The 21,718-nt window shown below is 50.3% G+C and overlaps 3 protein-coding genes and 1 long non-coding RNA gene across 9 annotated transcripts; 3 read left to right on the top strand and 1 right to left on the bottom strand.

Moving 5' to 3' along the window:
- Positions 1-1,229: 1,229 nt before the first annotated feature.
- Positions 1,230-5,432, top strand: nrn1a (neuritin 1a). The gene is made up of 3 exons (XM_061805358.1): positions 1,230-1,610; positions 2,993-3,140; positions 3,727-5,432. Exons 1-3 carry the CDS (start codon positions 1,574-1,576, stop codon positions 3,962-3,964), a joined length of 423 nt encoding a protein of 140 aa, XP_061661342.1. The 5' UTR covers positions 1,230-1,573; the 3' UTR covers positions 3,965-5,432.
- Positions 5,433-5,940: 508 nt separating this feature from the next.
- On the top strand, positions 5,941-14,359 carry LOC133492749 (uncharacterized). Of its 2 annotated transcripts, none has more exons than XR_009792734.1 (3): positions 5,941-7,228; positions 7,480-8,033; positions 14,253-14,359. It is a non-coding gene; the product is annotated as an uncharacterized LOC133492749 (long non-coding RNA). The 2 variants fall into 2 exon arrangements; XR_009792733.1 differs by lacking the exon at positions 14,253-14,359 and adding an exon at positions 8,381-8,516.
- Positions 7,443-17,208, bottom strand: fars2 (phenylalanyl-tRNA synthetase 2, mitochondrial). Of its 4 annotated transcripts, XM_061805351.1 has the most exons (11): positions 17,096-17,208; positions 16,963-16,989; positions 15,597-15,890; positions 15,242-15,328; positions 15,094-15,153; positions 14,855-15,023; positions 14,449-14,611; positions 14,250-14,381; positions 9,197-9,357; positions 8,396-8,556; positions 7,443-7,705 (listed from the first exon to the last, which is right to left on the bottom strand). In XM_061805351.1, exons 3-11 carry the CDS (start codon positions 15,824-15,826, stop codon positions 7,567-7,569), a joined length of 1,302 nt encoding a protein of 433 aa, XP_061661335.1. In that variant the 5' UTR covers positions 15,827-15,890; positions 16,963-16,989; positions 17,096-17,208; the 3' UTR covers positions 7,443-7,566. The 4 variants fall into 4 exon arrangements, with proteins under 4 accessions (XP_061661335.1, XP_061661338.1, XP_061661337.1 ...); XM_061805354.1 differs by having other exon boundaries at positions 9,209-9,357; positions 16,963-17,101; XM_061805353.1 differs by lacking the exons at positions 16,963-16,989; positions 17,096-17,208 and adding an exon at positions 16,020-16,910.
- Positions 17,183-21,690, top strand: LOC133492748 (LYR motif-containing protein 4B). 2 transcript variants are annotated; one of them, XM_061805360.1, is made up of 4 exons: positions 17,183-17,320; positions 18,368-18,488; positions 20,595-20,686; positions 21,557-21,690. In XM_061805360.1, exons 1-3 carry the CDS (start codon positions 17,235-17,237, stop codon positions 20,640-20,642), a joined length of 255 nt encoding a protein of 84 aa, XP_061661344.1. In that variant the 5' UTR covers positions 17,183-17,234; the 3' UTR covers positions 20,643-20,686; positions 21,557-21,690. The 2 variants fall into 2 exon arrangements, with proteins under 2 accessions (XP_061661344.1, XP_061661343.1); XM_061805359.1 differs by lacking the exon at positions 21,557-21,690 and having other exon boundaries at positions 20,595-20,784.
- The last annotated feature ends 28 nt before the right edge of the window (positions 21,691-21,718 follow it).

Genomic DNA, 21,718 nt, shown 5'->3' with positions numbered 1-21,718 from the left:
GGTGGTTGTAAAAGTCTGCACACCCAAGCGAGGCTGCCAGGTGGACCTGACTGGAACCCAATCGCGCCCGCCCGTAGAAGTGCGCTCGGGCACAACGCCGAAGCCTAAGTTGCTCTGTGTGAGCCCGGCGAAAATGAAAATGAAAATGATCAAAAATGAAAAATATCATTTAGAAGCTTCACCGGATGATTGAAGTAAAGTTTGGGGAAAAAAAAACAAAAAAAAAAAAAACAAAAGCGACGAGGGAGAGTTCAACTTGAGCGGAAGAAGTCAAAACGTTTTGGGTTGCTCCACCGGCACAACGCCATGATGACCCCCAGAGGTCAAAGAGCCAGGTCATGATTGAGGTCACCGCAAACGTGGACCGTCCTTCCACAACATTCAGCAAAAACATCAAAATCACGAGCTCCGTCACAATCACCGCGAAAGATTCAATTTATTTGGAGGTTCGCTTGCGTTGGAAAAACAATTTCAACTTTGTGCTGACATTTTCAAAAATGCTAACAGTTGTCATGAAAACAGTTAGCATGATAGCATCCTGATAAGCATAAAAAAAAAAAAAAAAAAAAAAGAATTATTTCATCAGTATGGGAGGGTGGCTATTTATTATTCAATCTGATAACACGTCAAACAAACATGCCAGAGCCCAAGGGTCCGTTAAGGTCAAAGTTGACATGTCGTATGGATGTTAGCATCAAGCCAACAAGTGAATCGTTATTATTATTATGATTGTTATTATTCAACCTCGCACTGAATCAAATCACGAGGACGCTTCCCTCAGTTGAGTGCCACGAGGGGGCGCCAGAGGACGCCTCGAGATCCGTTCTCTGTGCGTACAGGGCAGTGCACTGTAAATACGCGACTTGTGGGCTGAAAAAAGAAGCCATAAATAATATTCAAAATGAACACTGAATAAGACTAAAAGAGTCAATTTTGAAGCAAATGTTGCTGTACTCCGGCGAAGGAAAATGAAAGGAAATGTTGCGCGTCCCACGTCACTTCCGAGTCACTTCAAGCTTCTCCTTTTGGAGAGCAAAAAGTGAAATAATTTCACGACTTTAACTCATTCAGCGTCCCCGGCGGCTGCCGAACTGAAACGTTGACGTCAACATGGCGGCCGAAAGTTGCCGTCGTCGACAAAGGTCACAGGTCACAGGTCAAAGTCCATTTTCCAGTGGAAAACAACAACAACAACAACGCAGGTGGGGGGGGGGGCTCAGAGGCATCATCTTTACTTTTGATGCTGAAAGATGGACCGCAAAGTACCTGACAAGTAAAATGGGCGATATGGATCAATCGTGTTGTTTTGTCGCGCACAAATGAAGTCATGCCGTCGACTTTTTCTTTTGTCATCGTTGAAATTGACGTCGTCATCATCATCATCGCGATGACGTCAACAGGACGTGATGGAAAAAGTGAATGAAAGAACGGAGGAGGAAGAGGAGGAGTCTCTCCCTTTTCTGGGCGCGCGCACGGGGGAGGAGGAGCGTGTGCGCGTGCGTGTGACTTTGCGGGGCTGCGCGCCTCCTCTGCGGCTTCTGTGCGTGCGTACGCGCGTGCGCGTCCACCGAGGATGGCGGGAAGCCTGCTGCTGGCGCTTCTTCACTTGGGTGAGTTGCGACCCTCCGCCGTTCGTTCCTTTCATTTTCATTTTCATTTTCATTTCTCCAACTTTCGCGGCATCCTCGTCGGGATCACCTGGTGCTCCCACGTGACTCGGATGCGCACGAGTGCGTTTCCTGCTTTTCTTCTCCCCTCCAAAAGATTCACTTTGTAATGATTATTATTATTATTATTATTATTATTTTTTGGTGTTTTGTTTGGGGCACGTGCGTGTTGGGGAAGGGGATCCCCACCCTCCTCTTCCTCCTTCTTCACTTCATTTGGGCCATTTTGCGCGTGCGTGACACCGAGGCCGCGCGTCCTGCACACACACGGAAAAAAAAAAATCCTCCTCGTAATTGTTGGGGGTAAAAAAAAAAAAAAAAAAAAAAGCAAAGAAAGGAGAGGCCGTCGGCAGCCGCGCACGCGTGCGCGCACACGCCTTCCCGCAGAATGGTTGCAGGCGCGGGCGGGCCGGGCTCCGTCTAATTTGCGGAGCGCGCGGCGCGGCTGTTTTTATTCTTCCTCCTCTCCTCACGTCGTTGTCGTTCTTGTTTTTGTTATTGATGCGTTTGTCGCGTAAGCGCGACGTGAGTGGAGGTGTGCGCGTGCGTGTCCAAAACGGCGCACGCTCTTTTTCTCGCCGATGCTCGTGACCGCGCAGCGCGATCTTCTCCTCACGATGGTGAGGATGAGCAGCCTACGATTAAAATGAGACAATTGTCCTCCTTTCATGACGTCGTCATTATTGTTTCCCGAAGGCCACAATCACTGTTCTTATTTTATGACGACTCGTCGTTGTTGTTGATTCATTCGTTGCCGTTTGACTTTGCGGCTCACATTTCGTTGGATGGAAACGAACGAAATCGGTCACGTCGTGCACGCGACTGTACGCGTGTACGTGTGTTTAGTGGGTGTGTCGCGGGCGCGCACGCTGCGGGGAAGTGGCGCGTGCGCGTGCCAGACTCCACGTGCACGCACGCAAAGAAAACGCCAAAGAAAGAAAACAAATTATGGACGCGAAATGAAAGAAAAAAGGGAACGTTTGCAAAATTCGGATGGGAGAAAAATGAACGTCAAGATGTCATTTGGCGGAGAGAAAGTGTAGCAAGTGCAATGAAGGGTTAGGTCTTTGACAGAAATCTTTCCCAAAGTTTGACATTTCAGGCAGGCTCCAAAATGGCGTCTCAAAAATTAAACATAAAAATGCCAGACTTGTGCGTCATGGAATCAAATATGACGTCATCGCGAGTTGTCCAAAATGACAAGAAAAAGAGGGTTGTCTTATCGGTGCAATTTTTTGGAAAGTTGCTGGAAAGTTGGGCGGGCCGCGGGTGGCACCAAGCTTCATTTTACGACCTTTTTTTTTTTTTTTTTTTTTTTCCGCCAGTGTGGCTGCTGCAGTCGGCGCTCGTAAGCTCCGCCCACTGCGACGCCGTCTTCAAGGGGTTTTCCGACTGTTTGCTGCAACTGGGAGACAACATGGCCAACTACCCGCCGGACCTGGACGACCAGCAGAACCTCAACAAGATCTGCAGGTCCCGCACACGCACGCGCACACGCACGCGCACTCTTGAAAGTAACCACAATGGCATTTTGTTCAAAGCCAGCACTTATCATTTTAATTTGTATTCAACTTTTCACAAGCTGTGTTAGCATTATTTGATTCCAATAAACACGAAGGTAAATGTGAGCAGACATTTTGCTCCATGTTGGATAAGTTTCGCCATTTTGGGTGTCATAGAGGTCAAGTTTTTTTTTTTTTCCCTCACCTTTCCGTTAATTTATCCAATTGGTCTCAGGGGGGGGGTGGTGACGTCATTGGACATGCGGCGCACGTCCACCCGCTGCCACGTGGCCAATTGGCCGTGTCGCTTGGAAGCCACGCCCCCCCCCCCCCCAATGTGCGCTGTGGGTGGGCGGAGCCGGCGTGTCAACCGGACACGTTCCGTGAGGGACGCCAGCCGGGCGACACGCCGCCCCAGATGGTGCTGCGGCGCTCATTTTGGGTGACAGCTTCATCGCGGTGCCGGGGGTCAAAGGTCACGCCTCATTGGTCACAATGCGGCTGGTGGGCGGGACATCAAAGCTGCGTATTTGATTGGAATTGCCCCTCCCTTGCAGCTACTGGAACGACTTCCACTCTTGCGCCAGCACGGCGCTGTCCGACTGCCAGGAAGGCGCCAGCGACCTTTGGGAGAAACTCAAGGAGGAATCGCGCAGTCTGGATTTCCGCGGGAGTTTGTTTGAACTTTGCGCCGTGGGAAACGCCGCCCCCGACGGGCGGGGCCCGGGGGGGGGGCGGCCGACGTTCCTGGCGGCGGCGCTGCCCGGCCTGCTGGCCTGGCTGCTGGCCCTCTAAGAGAGACCCCCCCCCCCCAAAAAAAAAAAAAAAAAAAAACCCAGGAAAAGCACCGGGAGCGTCGTCCAATCGATTGCGCGACGCTTGGAGGAAACGCGCCATCGCGCGGGGCCTGCAAAAAGACTGGCGAGGCCGACTCGCGTGTTGTTCCATCATATTTCGCCCTTGTTTCCGATGAGAAGCTAGCTCGCTAACTAGCTTCTTTTCTTTTCTTTCCTGGGGTCGCGTTGGGAATCCCTCACGAGTCGATAAATCGTCACCGCAAAAAAAGTGAAGAAAATGGATCCATTTCCCGATTAGTCGCTCAATAACGTCAAAGACTCTTTCATTGTTATTTTGCGATTTTGTCTCTTTTTTTTTTTTTTTTTAAACACCGCTTCTCGTGCGGCGCTTGAGTCGCAAACTCTTTGGACGCTCCACTTTTTCCCCCCCAAAAGTCGTCCGTACAGAATTTGGAGACAAACGTCACAAATCCCAAAATGTTGCATCTTGATCCAAATAAGAAACTTCGTTGACAAAGCACGCTGACATTTTGGCATTGATGAAGAATATCTGTTCTTTGTCCAAAGCGCTTATCCTCACAAGGGTCGCAGGGGTCCCAGAGCCCGTCTCGTCGCCGGCTAATGGGGGGGGGGGCACATATCGACGCCATCGCTGAGCGGGACTCGAACCTCAGACCGAATTCCAATCCTCGTTTTAGTCCAATTCTTTTCAACACAATCGCGAAAGAAATTCTTGGCGCCTCCTGAAACGATGAATGGAATCGTCCTCCGGGAAGGGTCGGGGGTCCACCGAGCGCAGACAGGAAGTGAGCGTCGCCGACTTCCGCTTCCTTTTTAGGCCCTGAGCATCTCTCAAAGTCTTTCGGAGCCAAAGTTGGACTTTTGCGCTTTTTTTTTTTTTTTTTTTGGAAGATTCCAACAATGAGCTTGTCGGTGTTAGCCATGGATGGCTTTGTGGCGTACGGGCGACCTTCTCATGTTTTAGCATCTTCTTGCTTCGGACTGAACTGTTTGAACATTTTTCGAGTTTGAATGTTTTCATTTCACATTTGACACATTTTTCCATTGGAGCATTTGAACGTTTTGGTGTTTAAACGTTTTCTTGGTGTTTGGCGGCCGGCGCGTGCTTCCAGGTTAGCTAACATTTAGCAAAGACTTTGTGAAGAAAGGAAAGACTCAAGGTTACTTTTTTTTGCTGGTTCCCTGAAATGTTTCATCATTTTTTTTTTTTTTTAGTACATGAGTAGAAAGTTTCGAGTTAATGTTCTTGTGTTTGTGATTGCGGCAAAAAATAGAAAAATAAAAAAGCAATACCACCACCACGATGACGTCAGGGCCAGTGTAGCGCCAACCAATCAATAACGATTCATTAATAAGTCAAGACTGTTGTGTTCTAATAAATAACCAGTAATAAGAAACAATAATAATAATAATAAATGTTCACGTCTTTGTTCATTTCTGTTTGCTTGCAACTTTTACAAATCATTGCAAAAGTCAGATGAATTTACAAGGATTTATGATGCATTCTTCAGAGAAAATATTTAAGAAAAAATGGATCATAAAATTATTACACTTTTAACGAAAATAGAATGTTCAGATAATGATTTAGTGCAAAATAAAAATACAATTTGAAAGGAAGTCTACAAGTCTGCCTTTTTATGTTTCGCGCATGCTTGAATTATTAATGAGCGGGTGCGCGCTCTCATCCGGTATTGATGAAGATGAAGACGAAGAGGGCCACAGCAAAAATCAACATTTTCCAGTTTTGTTTTATTTCTTTACAATCAGAAAGTGTTTTCATAAAATAACCACGCTAAAAGGTTACCGACGTTTTTTTCTTTTCAGTCTTAAAAAAAAAAACAATTTCAGTAATAATTGTACATTGGTGACGTCATCGGACAGTCTTTGACATTTCTTTTTTACATTTTTTTTTTTGCAATTTGATGACGCTCACTTGACTTGCACGAATACTGACGTGCGCGTGGAAAAGAAAATGTGACGAGCAAAGGCGACACGTTGTTGTTTTCTTGCCAAATACATACTGTGGATTTAAAATTTCACTTGACGTTGACTGCAATTCGACGGAGAAAACAGAACAGATTGGATATTTATTTTTATTTTTGGGGAGGACGGGGCGGGGAGGGGGGTGCGATGACGTCTCAGCCGAAAGGTTCCAATCTGGGAGGGCGCCGACTATTTCCTGGAAGGGAACGAGCCTCCTGAATAATTGAAGACGCAATTAAGGCCCGTTGGAAGAAAGACGCTCGTTAAATATTCATGAGGGAAATCCCGCGAGATTTCTTCTGGCCTCAAGACAGCAAGAGCACAACCAGGCGCCGCCGCGTGCTCATCATAATCGGGTCGGGAATAAGAAGAATCATCTCATCGGTTTTCTTTTTGACAACAAAGAAAACACCAAATTGTTCCAGTAAACATAAGCAAATAAATAAATAACGTTCAGGATTAATCGATCGGGTTTTAAAAGCCAGTACTATTGTAAAAATAAAAATGCTAATCATTTAAATGATAAATTAATTATCATTTTAGATTCCGCGTAAGGACACGAAAGAAAAAAAAAAAACAAGCGCAAGTAAACGTGAAAGGAAAACTGCAAAATGTTTGACTCTTAGCAAAAAGGAATATTTTCAAAACTTCAGCAAAAAATAAACGAAGCAAAAACAGAAAAAGAGATGAAAGTAAAGTAGTATAAAACACTAGAACTTAATATGCATAATTGAGATAAACGGATTCTTTTCTATTAATAGCAAGCATTAATACATGAGAGGAAAAGCAAAAGTCGATGCATTCTGAATTATTAACTGCAATACATTGAGCAGCATTTGTGTCTGTGGATGTATATTAAATATAATACACCGGCCATCCATTTTCTGAGCTGCTGCTCGTCATCGGCTGGATGGGGGGGGGGCAGCACACCCGGAACTGGTCGCCAGTCCATCGCAGGGGGGGGGGGGAGACACAGGAAAGCGGAAGTACCCGGAGAAAAGCCACACACAGGGAGCCTGGATTTGGACTCGCAACCGGTGGGTGGGTCACCCTGCTGAGGGGGAGGAGAATACATACGCCGAGTGTTGGCCGCCCCCCGTGATGTTTTATTTGTTCTTTTTGAAATGTGACGTCACAAAAAGGCCACTTTAACAAAGCGAGAAATGAAACTAGCATTAGCATCCGGTTGCCAGCAGTTTATTTGCACAAATGGCTAACGTGCAGCTAGCCAGCAGCTCCCCAGGGCCTCCCGAACCAAGTAAGAATTTGTCGCCACGTGATGGTACCGAACTCCTAAAAAACGAGCAGAATACAAATCCAAAGGAGGTGCTTGGAGACTTCCCCGTGATGCATTTCATTTTCTAGTGAAGTTCATTTTGATAAGTAGATGGTAGAAAAACATCCCGGTGAAATATTTTCAAATTTCGACGGCGGCGGCGGCCACGACCATGTGGACACTTTCAGCACGACCCTCACAAATAAATTGCCTTTTATTATTGACTATGACAGAGCGGACATGTTTATCTTGACAACATCGCGTGAGAAGACGACAGTGCGGCGCTCGTCGGACTTCGTCGGGGTTCGGGTTCCGAGCAGTCAGTAGCGTCCCTCCACGCCCAGCTGGGTCTGGACTCGCCGCTGGATCTCGCCGTGGACCGCGCGCACTTCCCGTTGGCTCAGCGTGCGCTCAGTGTGGCGGTAAAGCACCCGGAAGCACAAACTCCGCCTCCCGCTCCTAAAAAGGAAACCACGGCGCTCTGTTTAGCTTGCGTCTCGCCGGAAGTCGTCGCCGTCGCCGCCGCCGCCGCCGCAATCCCGACCGCGTCTTGCGGTGCGGTGTATCCAATAGCAACCGAGTGAAGGGGCGGGGCCGATCCGTTTATTGTGCTCGGATCGGAGCGCGTCTTCAATCGTTTACCAGCCAACTGCTGAGCCGTAATCGCTCGCTCAGAGCTCCGCTTTCGTGACTTCCTGTCACAACAGGAAGTCAACACTTTCTGCGTGTGACCGGCCGAGATCGCGCTCAGCGGATCCATCAAGGTGTCGTCTGTCAACTATCAAAAGTAAGAGTAATATCAATACTTCAAGAGTAAACATGCGTACTGGCATAGGTCTGGGGGAGGGGGGGAGTGGGGGGGGGGGAGAATTGAACATTGCATATTCATTGAAAATGGCCTGTGCCGAGTTTGCACGTGAGTTTTAAAAAAAAAAAAAAAAAAAAATATGGATGGAACGTGACAAATTTACCTGAAATATTGAAATCAAATACTTAACAAGGCCGTCGCGCACATGCACGCTTTTCTCCAAATGTCAGCCAACGCAGTGGGGATTTTGTTTTTTTTCTCCTCTCAAATGTCACCTCCTCCTTTGTCTCCCTTCCTTCCTTCCTTCCTTCCCCCCCCCCCCCCAGCGTGTGTGCGCTCACGTGGGGTGCGTGAAGTCATCCAGCAGCGCGACCTCCTCCACGAGGTCGCCGGCGACGGCCCGCACCAACTCGTAGAAGTCGTTGGCGTGGAAGGGCGGCTCGCCCGCCGCGGGCAGCCAAAAGGAGATGTCGTTGCGCAGCGGAGGGTACTTGCTCAGCGCCTGACAACACATCGTTATCGTCATCAGAAGAAGAAGAACAACACAAATGTGGGTTCAATTCTTGAGTCGGCCACCAAAAGAGGAGCGCAGCGTTCGCATTCAGGAATATTCACATCAGCGTTATTTATCTTGAGGAAGGCCCCCCCCCTACCGGTGTCAAACTCGAGGCCCGGGGGCCAGGTGCGCCCCTCCACGTGATTTTCTGTGCAAATCGAGCGGCTCAACTTCCATGATTCTTCTGATGGAACGTTGCAATATTACGAGCATTTTTGTGTCACCAAACCCAGAACCCTTGATTTCTGATTCCAAAACGGGATCGAGGTCATTCAATATTTTTATGGTTTCACATTCGTAACGGCCCTCGAAGGGAAACCGGAAGTACAATGCGGCCCGCGACAACATTTAGTTTGACACCCCTGCCCCAACTCAAGATCCGTAAGTAACAACTAAGAAAAAGGACGTGCACACGCTTCTCCGTGCGGGTGTGTGTTTGCGGTCCATTAGGCGCGTATTGGGCCATCGGCGGCGCCGCTGAGCAGGAGATGAGGCGCGGACCCCGCCGGGAGCCGTTTCAAGCCTACGCCCGACGTCGTCTTGCTTTCGGCTCCACGTGCCGGGAAAGAGCCGAAAGCCACGCTACCTGGAAGCGGACCTCTCGGTGGATGTCGTCCACGCGGAATTGCTTGAGGAAGCGCTCGTCTCGGCTCCAGAACATTCTGATGTCGGGAATCTCGTACAGAACCATGGCCAGACGCTCCAGGCCCAGGCCGAACGCCCAGCCCACCTTGTCGCCCGCGCCGGCTGCAAAACGACAACGCCAAACGTCAGCCCAGAAATTTCCTCTCGCCGACAAATTCAAAGACGCGATGATGAGATCATGCCAACAAGGCAGCGTCGAGCGGAAAACGCGACCCGAAGCTGGCCGCCCTCGTCGTCATGACAACGTGCTTCTTGAAAGGACTTTTGAGAGGAAATTGGATCAAAAAGTCACTCATCTGCTAATTGTGGGGGGGAAAAAAAGTGCTGCTAATCCCATTTTTTTTCTTTTTTTTGTGGACCACACCAAAGCCTCACAACCTCCAGACTTGTTCAATCAAGACATCAACTGATAAAAAAAAAAAATTGTTTGGAAAAAAATCTCAAGAAGCTGCCAAAAAATGCCAGGACAGACGATTACTTGAATGCAGGATTTGGCAGCTCTACCCAATTCTGCGTTTTGGGAAAAAAAAAAAAGAAAACCGAACAGACAGTCGAGGACGACTGACGGTCTGGGGCTGCTTTGCTCCTTCAGGACTTGGACAACCTTCGAGCTTGAATTTTGCTCGCCGCAGTTCAACCATAATTTAGTGAATTATGATGATGACGTACGCTTCAGCAGGACAACCACCCAAAACATTCACGGATGACGACATTCACAAAATCTCATCTGCAAATAAAGCGATACGAGCGCAGACTGAACATCCGCACGAGATCGGAATCAAACCCAGAAACTCCCAATTGTCACGCAGACGTGATAAACACGAGCGCGCTGCGCTGTCGCCAATCTTCTTTTCACGAGAAAGCAAACGTCGCCCGAGTGCTCTCGCGCGTCCCTCATCGCCGCCGCGGCCTTTTCAGCCTGCCGCGTGCGCAAACGGCCCCTAAACGGCGGACGACAAAGTGGATAAAGATGCGGCACGACAGCTGCGGCGGAAGCAACGCGCTTCGCCCGCCTTGCCATCTGGCCAGCGCAAAAGCGGGCGGCGCCGGCGACGTCCTCCAGGAGCTCGGCGAACGTTTCAGCTTCGAGCAGACGAGCGAGCCGGCTGCCGCTTATGCTCATAACAGGCGAGCGGGTCAGCCCGGGGCCCCGAAGACGAACGGGCGTGACGGGAAAACGCTGGCCGGCTCCCGCGCGGAATCGTGAAGTCGCGTGTCAGCAAGCGACAATCGCTTCTTCGTTGGAAAGAAAATGCGGCGGCATCAATTGAGCAGGAGCAGCATCTGCAACATCTGGCAGAAAATGTGCAATTTTGACAAGACCACCCGCCTGCTTTCATGGCATTTGCAGAGTCAAATTGGGACAATTTGGAGCGTTTGCGCTCCAAATGATTCGTTAGCAACGACTTTATTACTCTGCAGCTGCAGACGCCATGAAGAGCACGCGAGCCGTCCTTCTACCTTTACGACCCGTCACCGATATTAAACGCCGTTCGCGTGATCGTGTGACCCCTCCCCCTCCTCCTCTCGCCCGACACTTGCTTTGACTTCACCTCATCTGTTTTCGTTTTTGTTTTTAACGTCCCGGGCGGGACCTCAAACGCCGCCGAGGTAAACGTCGCTGCGTCTTGGTCAAAGCCGTCCGCCGCCGTTGAGGGCCGGCACTGGAGGTAAAAAAAAAAAAAAAAAAAAAAAGTCACGTGACAGCTCACAACACGCTCTGTTGAGCTGAGTCAGCGCAACTGGACACGCACGTCGCCAAACGCGACAGTCGGCAGAGATGACGACCGGGGGGAAGGGGAGGGGGGGGGGGCAACAGGTGCAACGGCTGCCGTGCGGGGGGGGGGGACGCTTGGCAGCGAGTGGCCCGTCGGGCCCAAAACACAAAAAGGAGCCCGCAAGCTACTCACTTGAAACGCATCGATTAAGATCCAAGAGCAAATAATTCTGATAATCCAGCAACTGATCAAAACTGTAAATCATATCCCATTTCTGAGCATTATTTTTGTGTTGAATCGAATGAAGACATCTGCAAACTTTGGGGATCAATCGCTTGCCGGTATTGACGACCAAACCAGAATCCCTCCGTGGTATTTTCTGCAATTTGAAAAAGTTTTGAGTCAAGGGATGACAATAAACAAAACAAAAGCAACAATCCCGAAATCAACAGATGAATCAATGATGAAAATAATCGTTAGTTGCAACGCTCAACCTTTCACATAACGCGACGTGAAATGTAAGATGACGTGGAGCAATCGACGGCTCGCGTCTCTGCGCACCCGACCCGCAAAGATGCCGGATTATTCCTAAATCTCGAGGGCCGTCGCGTGCCCTACGACACGGAGACGGGCTATGCTAACGCTAACGCTAACCTCGTTTGTCTTTATGCGATGGACTGGCAACCGGTCCGGGGTGGAGCCCCCAAAGTCGGAAGGGACCAACGTCAGCTAACTCGCAAAAGGTCAAAATGAGAAGAAAAAATTATTCACATTTTGCTCTTTGCTGTCACAGATGGGCGGGCGTGATGGGGAAACGGCGCCCCCTAGACGTCAATGGACAGCCGTGAGTTGTCCCGTCACCGACACAAAGTCTGCCTCAGACATCAGGTGGTTTTTGGGGGGGGGGGGGGGGGGGGTGTCGGTGTGTGTGTGTGTGTGTGTGTGTGTGTGCGCAGACAGAGCCAAGCTCCGCCCCCGCACTCCCACTGTTTGTTATGGACCGCAGCGGCCTGCTGAGATGGATCGCTGCACAAACAAATGTTTGCCGTGCCCTTCGCAAGCCACCTCCCCCCCTTCCCCCCCCCCCCCCCCCAGACGCATGCACACACACACAGAGTGAAGTGCTCCCCATTTGAGTGTGGCAGACCGAGTGAGATTTTTGTTATTTTAGTGCCGATTCTGCTCTGACTGCGAGATGTTCGCCATGTGGGAATTTTTTTTGGGCCTCAGACTACATTGAGGACACGTGCGCTACAAATATTGAAATTGCATTTGTGGCAATGCACGCACAAAATCCTCATTTACCCGTATAATTGTTAATAATACGGTAATTATATATGCGGCTTCATGTTTTAGCTTTACTTGGTGAGCGGAAGTAAACTCGGAGCCGGAACAGACCGCGTCTTCTCGGCGCTTCCCGTTTCTACGGAAGTTGCTGAGCGGTCCGTCCGTGAATGATAGAAATATTCTTCATTTGTACTCTGTGCATACGTTGCCCCACCTTTGCATTTCGCGTTGGGATTCGGATTCTGGTTCTGCAGTGGGCGCAAGTGATGCAATTCTGGTCGTCAATGCCGCGTGTGTGATGAAAGTCACGTCGGTAACAATAAACAGCCTCTCAAATGTGCCCCCTCCCAATCCCAGACCCCCCCGGGAATGTGTGAGGGGTACCAGCTGGCCACCAGTCACTGTCATCTCCACTGGGAACGAGGGAGGGAGGCAGACGGAGCGAGGGATGATGGGATAAAAAGGTGGACAGATGGAGCGGGCGGGGGCGGGATTTCCGTCACATGAGGGTCAGAGGTCAGCGGGAGGCGGCTCATTACAAGCCCGGAAACATGCAGGAGGCCAATCCAATATTCATCTTTGATCTTTCCTCCTCTGATACCCGCCCCAGTCACCCCTCCATCTTTTCCCTCGCTGCGCTATTCTTCGTCACCCCTCCTTCCGACCCGCGTCGTCCCTCCACCCTCTGCTCGGAAAAAAGCCGACTCGTCGCAAAAAAAAAAAAAAAAAAAGTTTAAAATGAGCTCGTGCTCAATGACAGCAGGGTGTGGGTCACATGATTTATTCAGTGGAAGGATTAGAAGGCAAAAGCAGCACCTGAACCACACGCCCGGCACGCGTACCCCGAACCCCCGAGGGTCCGGGGCGACAGCTTGAGAGGCTGTTAATTCTTACCAACAGGACTTTAATCAGATTTCACTAACCGCGCACACGCACGCACACACATACACACACACACACAGAAGGTCCCGCTGGCACGTGCACCCCCCCCCCCCCACACACACACACAGAAGGTCCCACGGGACGTGTGCGTAAATCAGCTTTTGGCGAGGACGCGTGTCCATTAGCGAGTCGCACTTGTTTTCTGGCGACGTTTTTCAAAAACGTGGGAAGAACGATCATAATGGTGATGAATAAATAAGAGGAAAAAAAAAAAAAGTTTTTTGAGCGGCTGAAGACTTCATTAATGAAGATGTTTCATTTCTCCCGGGCCATGCGTCCCGCCCCCTCCCTCGTCCTCCCCATCGCCCGCCTTTGTGCTTCACTAAGCCCCCCCCCCCCCCCCCCGGGCCTCAGGCGCCACATATGGTGCTCACACTATTAAATAAGACACACTCCAACCGGTGTGTGTCTCCCCCCCCCCCCCATTCTGGTGCTCTCTCTCTCTCTCTCTCTCTCTCTTTTTCACACTCTATTGTCTCCAGCGCTCCAGAAATAGCGGCTAGCGAGGGAAAGGGGGGGTGCCGAATGTGGCACGTTACTACGGCAACCAGCCACACTGCCGCAGTAGCTACGTCGGGGCGGCGCCGGCGTGCGGGTGCGCGCGGTCCCCGACGCACGCGTGTACAAGTCAGAACTATTTCGGGCCTCTCCGTCCGATCGCCGAGCCGTGTCGAAAGCGTCCCGGCGGCGGTCGAACGCCGAGCGCGACGGCGGGGATGCGTTGGGGGGGGGTGGGGAAGGCGTCCACGGGTGCCATGGCGTTCTCTCTCCGTCTGAATATTAATGAGCGGCGAGTGAGAACGAGCAGGCCGGTTACTATTCAGCGCCAAGTCCACTATTGAGCATCATTTATGCACTTGAAGTAGGCGTGTTTGTGGGTGGGGTTAAGACCCGTGACGCAGCAGAGAGCCAATCGCAACGTCATTGAGAAATATTACTCAGCGGGTACAAAAAAAATGACTTCTGTCTCCAAACGTTTGAAGTACAAAAGTGGAATCTCAAGTTCAAAGTTGACCGACGTGCGTGCGTGTGCGTGCGTGTTCTGACCAGAGTTGAGCAGCTGCTGCTCCATGACTCCGCAGCCCAGCACCTCCATCCAGTCGCCATGGAAACACACCTCCATCTCAAAGGAGGGATGAGTGAAGGGGAAGTAACAGTCCACCCAGCGCACCTCCAAGTCTGACCAGGAAGACGAAGGGAAAACGTGAGAAAGGTGAGACGGGGCCTCCGGCTGGGGGGTCGTGACCTTCTCCGAACAGATGCCTGACGAGTCCGCCCAGCGTCCCTTTCAGGTTGAACTCCAGCAGCTTGACGGCCTCCAGACTGTGGACTTCCTGTTTGTGAGGCGTCCTGCGTCCCCCCGCCTCAAACAACTTCAGGTCCTCGCCGTCGGGAACTTCGGAGAAGAGCTGAGCACAAAAAGTCGGAGTGCAACTTTCCAATCTGCGTATCCTCGCTTCTTTCCATTTTTTTTTTTTTTTAAACTGTGTAAGGCTCTGTACCCCCCGAAGACAATTTTTGTCCCGATTTTGCCTCAAATGGAATGAGGACAACATGGACAGAAGGAGATACGCAGCACATCCGTGAATGGGAACCCTTTCAACTTTTGGGTCGCAAAGTGAAAATGGACAGAAGGACATTTCCTTGGCTACCTGGTAGTCGGAGAAGAGGCGCACGCCCTCCATCTGGTGGAAGACGGGGTAGTGGCTGGCGTCGATCTCGTCCCGTCGGTAGACGTCGCCGGCCAGGAGGAAGGCGTCCAGGCCGGCGCTCACCAGCTCCCTCTGGTGGGCCGACGTGTGAGCGCGAAGCATGGTGTTCCTGGAAAGCCCAGGTGAGGCGAGGCGAGCGGGTGGGCGGGTCCGCGTCCGGGCTAAGGGGCGGGGCTCACCTGTTCAGGTAGTAGTTGTCTCCACGCTTCCTGCTGGGGTGGTCGGCCGGAATCAGCAAGCTGTCGATCAATCGACATTGGCGGGAATCCAGTCAGTCGGCGAGCGGAACCGGAACCCCAGTCGCTGCCGACCCCAAGTTCCGCTGACCTGTCAAAGTTCTGCTCCACGCTGACCACGGGGCTCAAGTCGTCGTGCGCCGAGAACAGCGGGTTGCCCGAGCGAGCCGCGTAAGCGCTGACGACGACGACGACAACAACAACAAACAAACACAAAAGCTGGTAAATTCCCTGTAGGAAAAATCAATTGAATATGAACCATTCAATTGCTCTTTTGAATTACATTTGTGCAATTAAGGGTGGGGGGAAACATCAAGGTCATTTTGACACGTCGACTCGGAGAACCCCTCGGGAATATTTGCTCCTTCCGCAAAAACAACAATGGCCGACCCCCGGTCGCACGCTAACGCGAGCGACGAGCTAACACGGAGGGAGGGAGGCGGCACCTGTAGAAGTGGGCCTTGATCCTCTCCTTGAGGAGCCACAGAGGATGATGCCGTTGGTTGTGCAGATTGCGGCCCACTTTGGCCAGGATCTTCGGCGTGACGTTGGTGAAGTCGTCGCACGGGTAGGCCCGGCCCAGTACCTCCAGGGCGGGCGCGTCCGTACGGGGGCGTCGGTGCTGCCGGGCCAGAGGGGGCAGCAGGGGGCGCAGCAGGCGGAGCGGGGTCATCATCGAGTGTCCGTGGAGATGCGGGAGCCCCCCGGAGGTCAACTGAAGGGCATCGAGCGGTTGCTGGCTGTGCGAGGAGAGGCCCAGAACAGAGTCAGCACAAAATTCCGTGCCGGGTAAAATTCCTGAGGCGAAAAGGTCAGCGGCGACATTTGCTCGACAAAGAGCGTCCTGTGAAAAAGGAAGGAAAGACCACCTGGAGCCCGCCGTGACTTGATTCACTCTCACGGTCGGAGGATGACATGAAAGCCATGAAAATCTTATTTGATGTGCGGAAGATCCAACCTTGAGCTACAGTGGATCTCTGGGTCAGAGTAGCTCAGAAATGAATCCTCCGTGATTAACAGGGTCTCATTATCTATTTTCTCTCCTTCAACAGATCAAATATATTCTTATAATATTCAATATGTCTTGTCCTGTGGCGTGCTCTTCGCATTCCCTCTTTTTGTGGGCTGTGCTAAAGGAGAAAATTGACTGGAAGAAAATCGCAGATACGACACAATTGACTGAAAAAACAAACAAACAAACAAAAAAATGTGGAGTTAAATCATCAAGTCCAATTCCAGTCTCTGAAAGCGCATCAAGCTGATGGAAATCAATAAATATTGACTATATTGTGTTAATATTACAAAAAAAAAAAAAAAAAAAGCATTTCCTCGCATGTAGCAAGACCAAAGATTGACAGACTGCATTAAGACGTCAACAGAAAGACGGAATCGAATATTCTGCCTATACAAATGTGATTGAGGTATGCATTTAATATCATCAGTAGCGCGCTTGAAGTTTACAGAACTGTCATCATAATTCGAGTTGCGTATCACTCCAGAGTTGAGAGTGAAACGACTGCATATTAGACAATCTCTAGCTATGATCGTGAAGTCTTGCTGCCATCTGAGATCACACCAGTTACTACACTTGTAACTTGAACAGTCACCTTTGAATTGCTTTCATAACTTTATTTCGCAACAGCGTTGCCCTCCAAACAACCAATCACAAACGGCAACTTGAGGGAAATAACGCGGGATGGTGACCATCATGCGTGTTGTTGCAATAACGCTTATCACTCGCTTTCATGTTTATGAAGCATAAAATGTGTGTTTCAAGATTTCCTTGAATGAATTTGAGCAAGGTTGGCTTACCTTCAACCACGGTACGGCACTGGCTGCCTTTGAGTAGAAAGAAATGTGCCCGTATGTTTCATTAGTAAACAGAGTACAATTTGGGATATTTATGCAACTAGAGCGTCAAATAATGAAGGGAAAAGAGGCTCACTTCAACTTCCTCGGCCAGAAAAAAAACGCATTTAAGCAAAAATCAGCGGGATGAATGTTAACTGGGGACAGGCGCGCCTTGGACACAGTTGTCAGCGGGGTCCTAGTGACCGCTCCGAAACACTTAGCTTAGCAACAAGATGGCGGCGTCCTCGACCTCGCAGGTGATTTCTCTGTACAGGATCCTTTTAAGAGAAAGTTACAAGTTCCCCTCGTACAATTACAGGTAAGGCACGCATGTCGATGGATGAGGAGGCTTCCTCTGGCTCAGTGAATTTACGCGTCAGCCAGCAGAAGAATCTAATGCTAATGTAGTTCTGAATGCGACGTTAGCATGAAACGTCACTTCCAGCCTGCCTAGTTCACATTCAAACTTGAAATAATGAACACTTTCAGTCATCTTCATGGACACTGGCGTCATATCGACTTGATTCCGTTTAACATTTTGGAGCTAATTTAAACACACTATGTTCAATTGTATACTCTAAATTGCCCGTAGTCGTTGAATGTGAGTCTGAATGGTTGGTTGCCCTGCGATTGTGTGGCGACCAGTTCAGGGTGTAGCACGCACGCCCGCCCGCCCGCGACCCGAATGAGGAAAGGCCGTACAGAAAACGGCGGAAATATCGTGTTATGTCTCGGTTTTATTGCAAATTGCAGCTATTCGAAATACAAACATTTACTGTCTTCGTAACTGGGATAATGGAAAGTAGCCTTGATGGGACTGTAATTGTAAATTCCTTCAAACAATTGCGACTACACACACACACACACACACACAAACAGAATAAGCTAAGCAAGTGTATTTTTACACAACACAACATAACTCAGACATATCTTCACACTGCCACGTGGTAAGATGACAACTATTACTAAAAGGGAGCTACCCATTTCTTAATTGATGTATATGCTTCAAGAAATTTCCACAAAATGTGTTGGTGTACTATTAAACGGTGGATCGCGACACTGCGTGCACGCCCTCTGCTGGCCGCCTGTGGCTTAATCGATTTCTCCGCGTGGGCTCTCGTGCGTGTTTTTCGTCTCCGAGCCGCACAAATCAAATTAGCGCCGACAGCCGGGCCGTTGGGGTCGGCCCGCCTGCGCCCGCTTTTGTGAGACTTGCTCGTGTATTTGTCCAGTACAATATGATTTCATGTGAATCTTTTTCGTATGGAAAAGTCATTCCAAACATTTGTTGTTTGCGCAAGTGCGACTGAATTCAAGTCATATCTCAAGGCAGTGCTGTGATCACAATGATGTGTGCGCGCCGCAGGACGTACGCAGTGCGGCGCGTGCGTGACGCCTTCAGAGTCAACAAGAATGTGGACGACCCCAAAACGGTGGAGAGGTTGGTGCTGGAGGGCCGACAGTCGCTGGCGCTGATCCAGAGACAGGTGACGGCACGCGCGCATACGGAGCAGAACACCTGTTTACCGAGCCGGCGCCAGACTAATGACCCCGGCGTGTTCCCATAATGCATCATCAGCCCTCAGGTCGCTGAAGAATAACGTCACAGTCGACGTCTTTACGGCCGTTCCGAGTGGTCTTGAAGGTTCTCTTCTGCTCGCGTGTGGATTACGACCATGGATCGCAAAGCGCACGCATAAATGAGCAACTCGGATTTAATGAGTGCGCGGCGGCGGCGGCGGCGTGAATTGGGATCGTCTCGCGGACGCGTTTTGGAAAGCGAAGCCGAGCGCATTTAAAGTAGGACGACACCCGGCGTGAACGACTGCGTCACCCGATCAGCGGCTCGCCCCCTCCCTCCGTCTTCTCTCCTTCCGTCACTGGAAATCCCCAACCTCCCTCCCCCGGCGAGTCCCCAAAAGTCCGCATACGCACACACGCCAAGCGTGTCTAATGAGTTGCCACGCACACACCTGCTTGGAAGGCGTCACATGGGACTTTTTAATTACTCGTCACTTCATGTGCAATTTGGACAATTAACAAAATAATGTACAGGTGCAGTAATTCATTGATTCATCCATCCATCCATTTTCTTAGCTGCTTATCCTTACAAGGGTGGCAGGGAGTGCTGGAGCCTATCCCGGCTGTCAGTGGGCGGGAGGCGGGGTACACCCAGAAACGGTCGCGGGACGACAGCCGCACTCGCAATCGCACCGACGGGGGCAATTTAGAGTGCGGAATTACTGTTGCCTGAACCCGGAAAAAAGCCACGCGGGCGCGGGGGGGAACTTGCAAACTCCACACAGGTGAGGGGCGGGACCGGGATTGAACCCGGGTCCTCAGAACTGTGAAGCCGACACTTTACAGCTGCCCCGCTGTGCCGCCTCATTGATTAATCAACTATCAATTGAATTGACAACTGTTTTGAAAATCAATTCCTGGTTTCAAGACCTTGTCGGACTTGGTCGCCCACGCAAATAAATAATAAAAGCGGGATGTGGGAACCCCTGAAACAAAAGGTGACAAAGGAGGTCAACTTTTCAAGAATATTTTGGACAACGCCTCCCCCGTGGTTTTTTTTTTTTTTTTTTTTTTCCCCCCCAACTTCCAAATTGTGATCGTCGTCGTCACGTGACTGCACCAGACCGGAAATGACCCGCAGTGATTTGCACGAAAGCCACGCCTCCGCCACTAACCCTGGTGGATGACGTCACCGCCGAGCCGCTCATGAGGGGAGCTCTGGCGCCCCTTCGTGGCCGCCCACCGCAATTACTCGTTCCATTCAATGGAGGAATATTTCAGGATATAAATATTGAAATGGTTGAACAGATATTGTATTCCATGAATATTGACACTAAGCAGAAATTCTTCAATATTAAAATCAATAATTTATGTAATTGCCGGACGACCGATTAGAGTGTCTGCTTCACTGTTGTGAGGACTGGGGTTCAATTCCCGGCCCCGCTTCTGCGTGGCTTTTCTGCGGGCACTCTGGTTTTCTTCCACATGCCCAGAACTGGCCTTCATGGGAGACTAAATTGCGCGTAGTTGTAAATGTTCGCTTTTTTTTTTTTTTTTTTTTTTTTGTCTCCAGTTCAGGGTGTCGTTCGCCTCCTGGCTGTTGACGGCCGGGATAGGCCCCCGCACTCCCGAGACGCCTGAAAATGGATGGATGATGAATAAAAATATTCAATACTGAAATGAAATATCCGTTCCAAATATTGAAATAATACAGAGATATCGAACCAAATAACTACACCACTTGGTCCTCCATGCAAAAGAATTCCCGTATGAAGCGTGCCGGGTTGCGCGGGGATGGCTTTGTCGCTCAGGTCGCCGGCGTCACGCGGAGGTCAGACGCGGTCATGTTCTGACTCGGCATCGGACTTGTGTACACGACAAAAATCAATGGTGAGCCGGGAGTGACTGCAACTAGTCATCGGAAGGTCAACAAAAGGTTCAACCGATCCATCCGTCCTCGTCGTGACTCGTGATTTGGTGGCGGTCGCCAGGTCGTGTTTTCACGCGACGCGACGTGTTCGTCGGTACGAATGCGCACCGTGACCCGACGACGCTGCGGTTTTTCCACGCAGGTGGCGGTGGGCGACATGTTCCAGGCCCAGAAGACGGTGGTGGAGTAGCAAGAGGAGGAAGTGACATCATGAGCCCTGTTCGTGTTTGTGAGGTGGGAGGCGCGGGACCGGCCGACGACCTCCTTCGCTCTTCTCCACTTCATGTATCAACAATAATAAAAGCGCTTTACGTGACACATTTTTGAACCGATCCACGTTTTAGTCATATAACTTTGTTGGGGGGGGGAGCGGATAGCAGACTCGCTAAGAATCGATTGTGCGTGCGGGGTCACCCATCCCGCGGCCTTTTGGTATTTTTGGGGCTCGTGCGGGATCCGACGTTCAGCACTGCTTTGTTGCGCTTTGGTGTACTGCAGGTCGTAGGCAAAAATAACAAATAAAGGGTTTGTACGCTGCTCAGATGAGCCCGAATTTCGAATGCCTCGGGTGCAGCACCACAACCGGCCCGAGTCCCGCTGAACGAGATGCGGCAGAATTCAGAGGCGGAGCCATCGGTTACGGACGCAATTTGGACGCGTGAAGGTTTCGGCCACACCGCAGCGTCGCCTCGCTTGTCTATAACGCTTTGTACACGTGAAGAAAGAAATCCATTTTTTACTTACACGTGATGAAAACGTAAATGGCAGCTCTTTTCCCCTCTAAAATAAATATTTTAATTGTGCAACTGATGTACTTATTGGAATTGTCAATTCAATATTAAATGTAGGATTTTTGTGTCAGCAAACTTCAACCGTCTTCATTTCCTCAAAGTGATGTTATGTTTCCTTTTCTTGAAAAGGTGGGTGTGTGTGTGGGGGGGGGTAAAAGATGAAACGAGTCTCGATGTGGACTTTTATTTTTGGATTTGCACCGAAAGAAAAACGTCAAATGTTTGGTATGAATTACGTAATCACCGTGCAAGATGTTCAAATGAAGTAGATTGAAAGGCCAACTTTTGTCTTTTTTTTTTTTTCCCTTCCCAGCGCATTGTGGGGGGTCTGGACCCAGCCCCCCTGCAAGAAATGCGAAGGAATTCATCCGGTCTCGCACAGTTTGGCGTCGCGGTCGAGACCCGAAAGTCGGCGCGTCTCCCGTCAGCCGACCGCAAGCGGCCTCGAGTTTGAGCTCGTCGTCACGTGATCCCG

This window comes from Syngnathoides biaculeatus, chromosome 19 (assembly GCF_019802595.1).
Source record: "Syngnathoides biaculeatus isolate LvHL_M chromosome 19, ASM1980259v1, whole genome shotgun sequence".
Classification (NCBI taxonomy): domain Eukaryota; kingdom Metazoa; phylum Chordata; class Actinopteri; order Syngnathiformes; family Syngnathidae; genus Syngnathoides; species Syngnathoides biaculeatus.
This window is presented reverse-complemented; position numbering and strand designations above follow the sequence as displayed.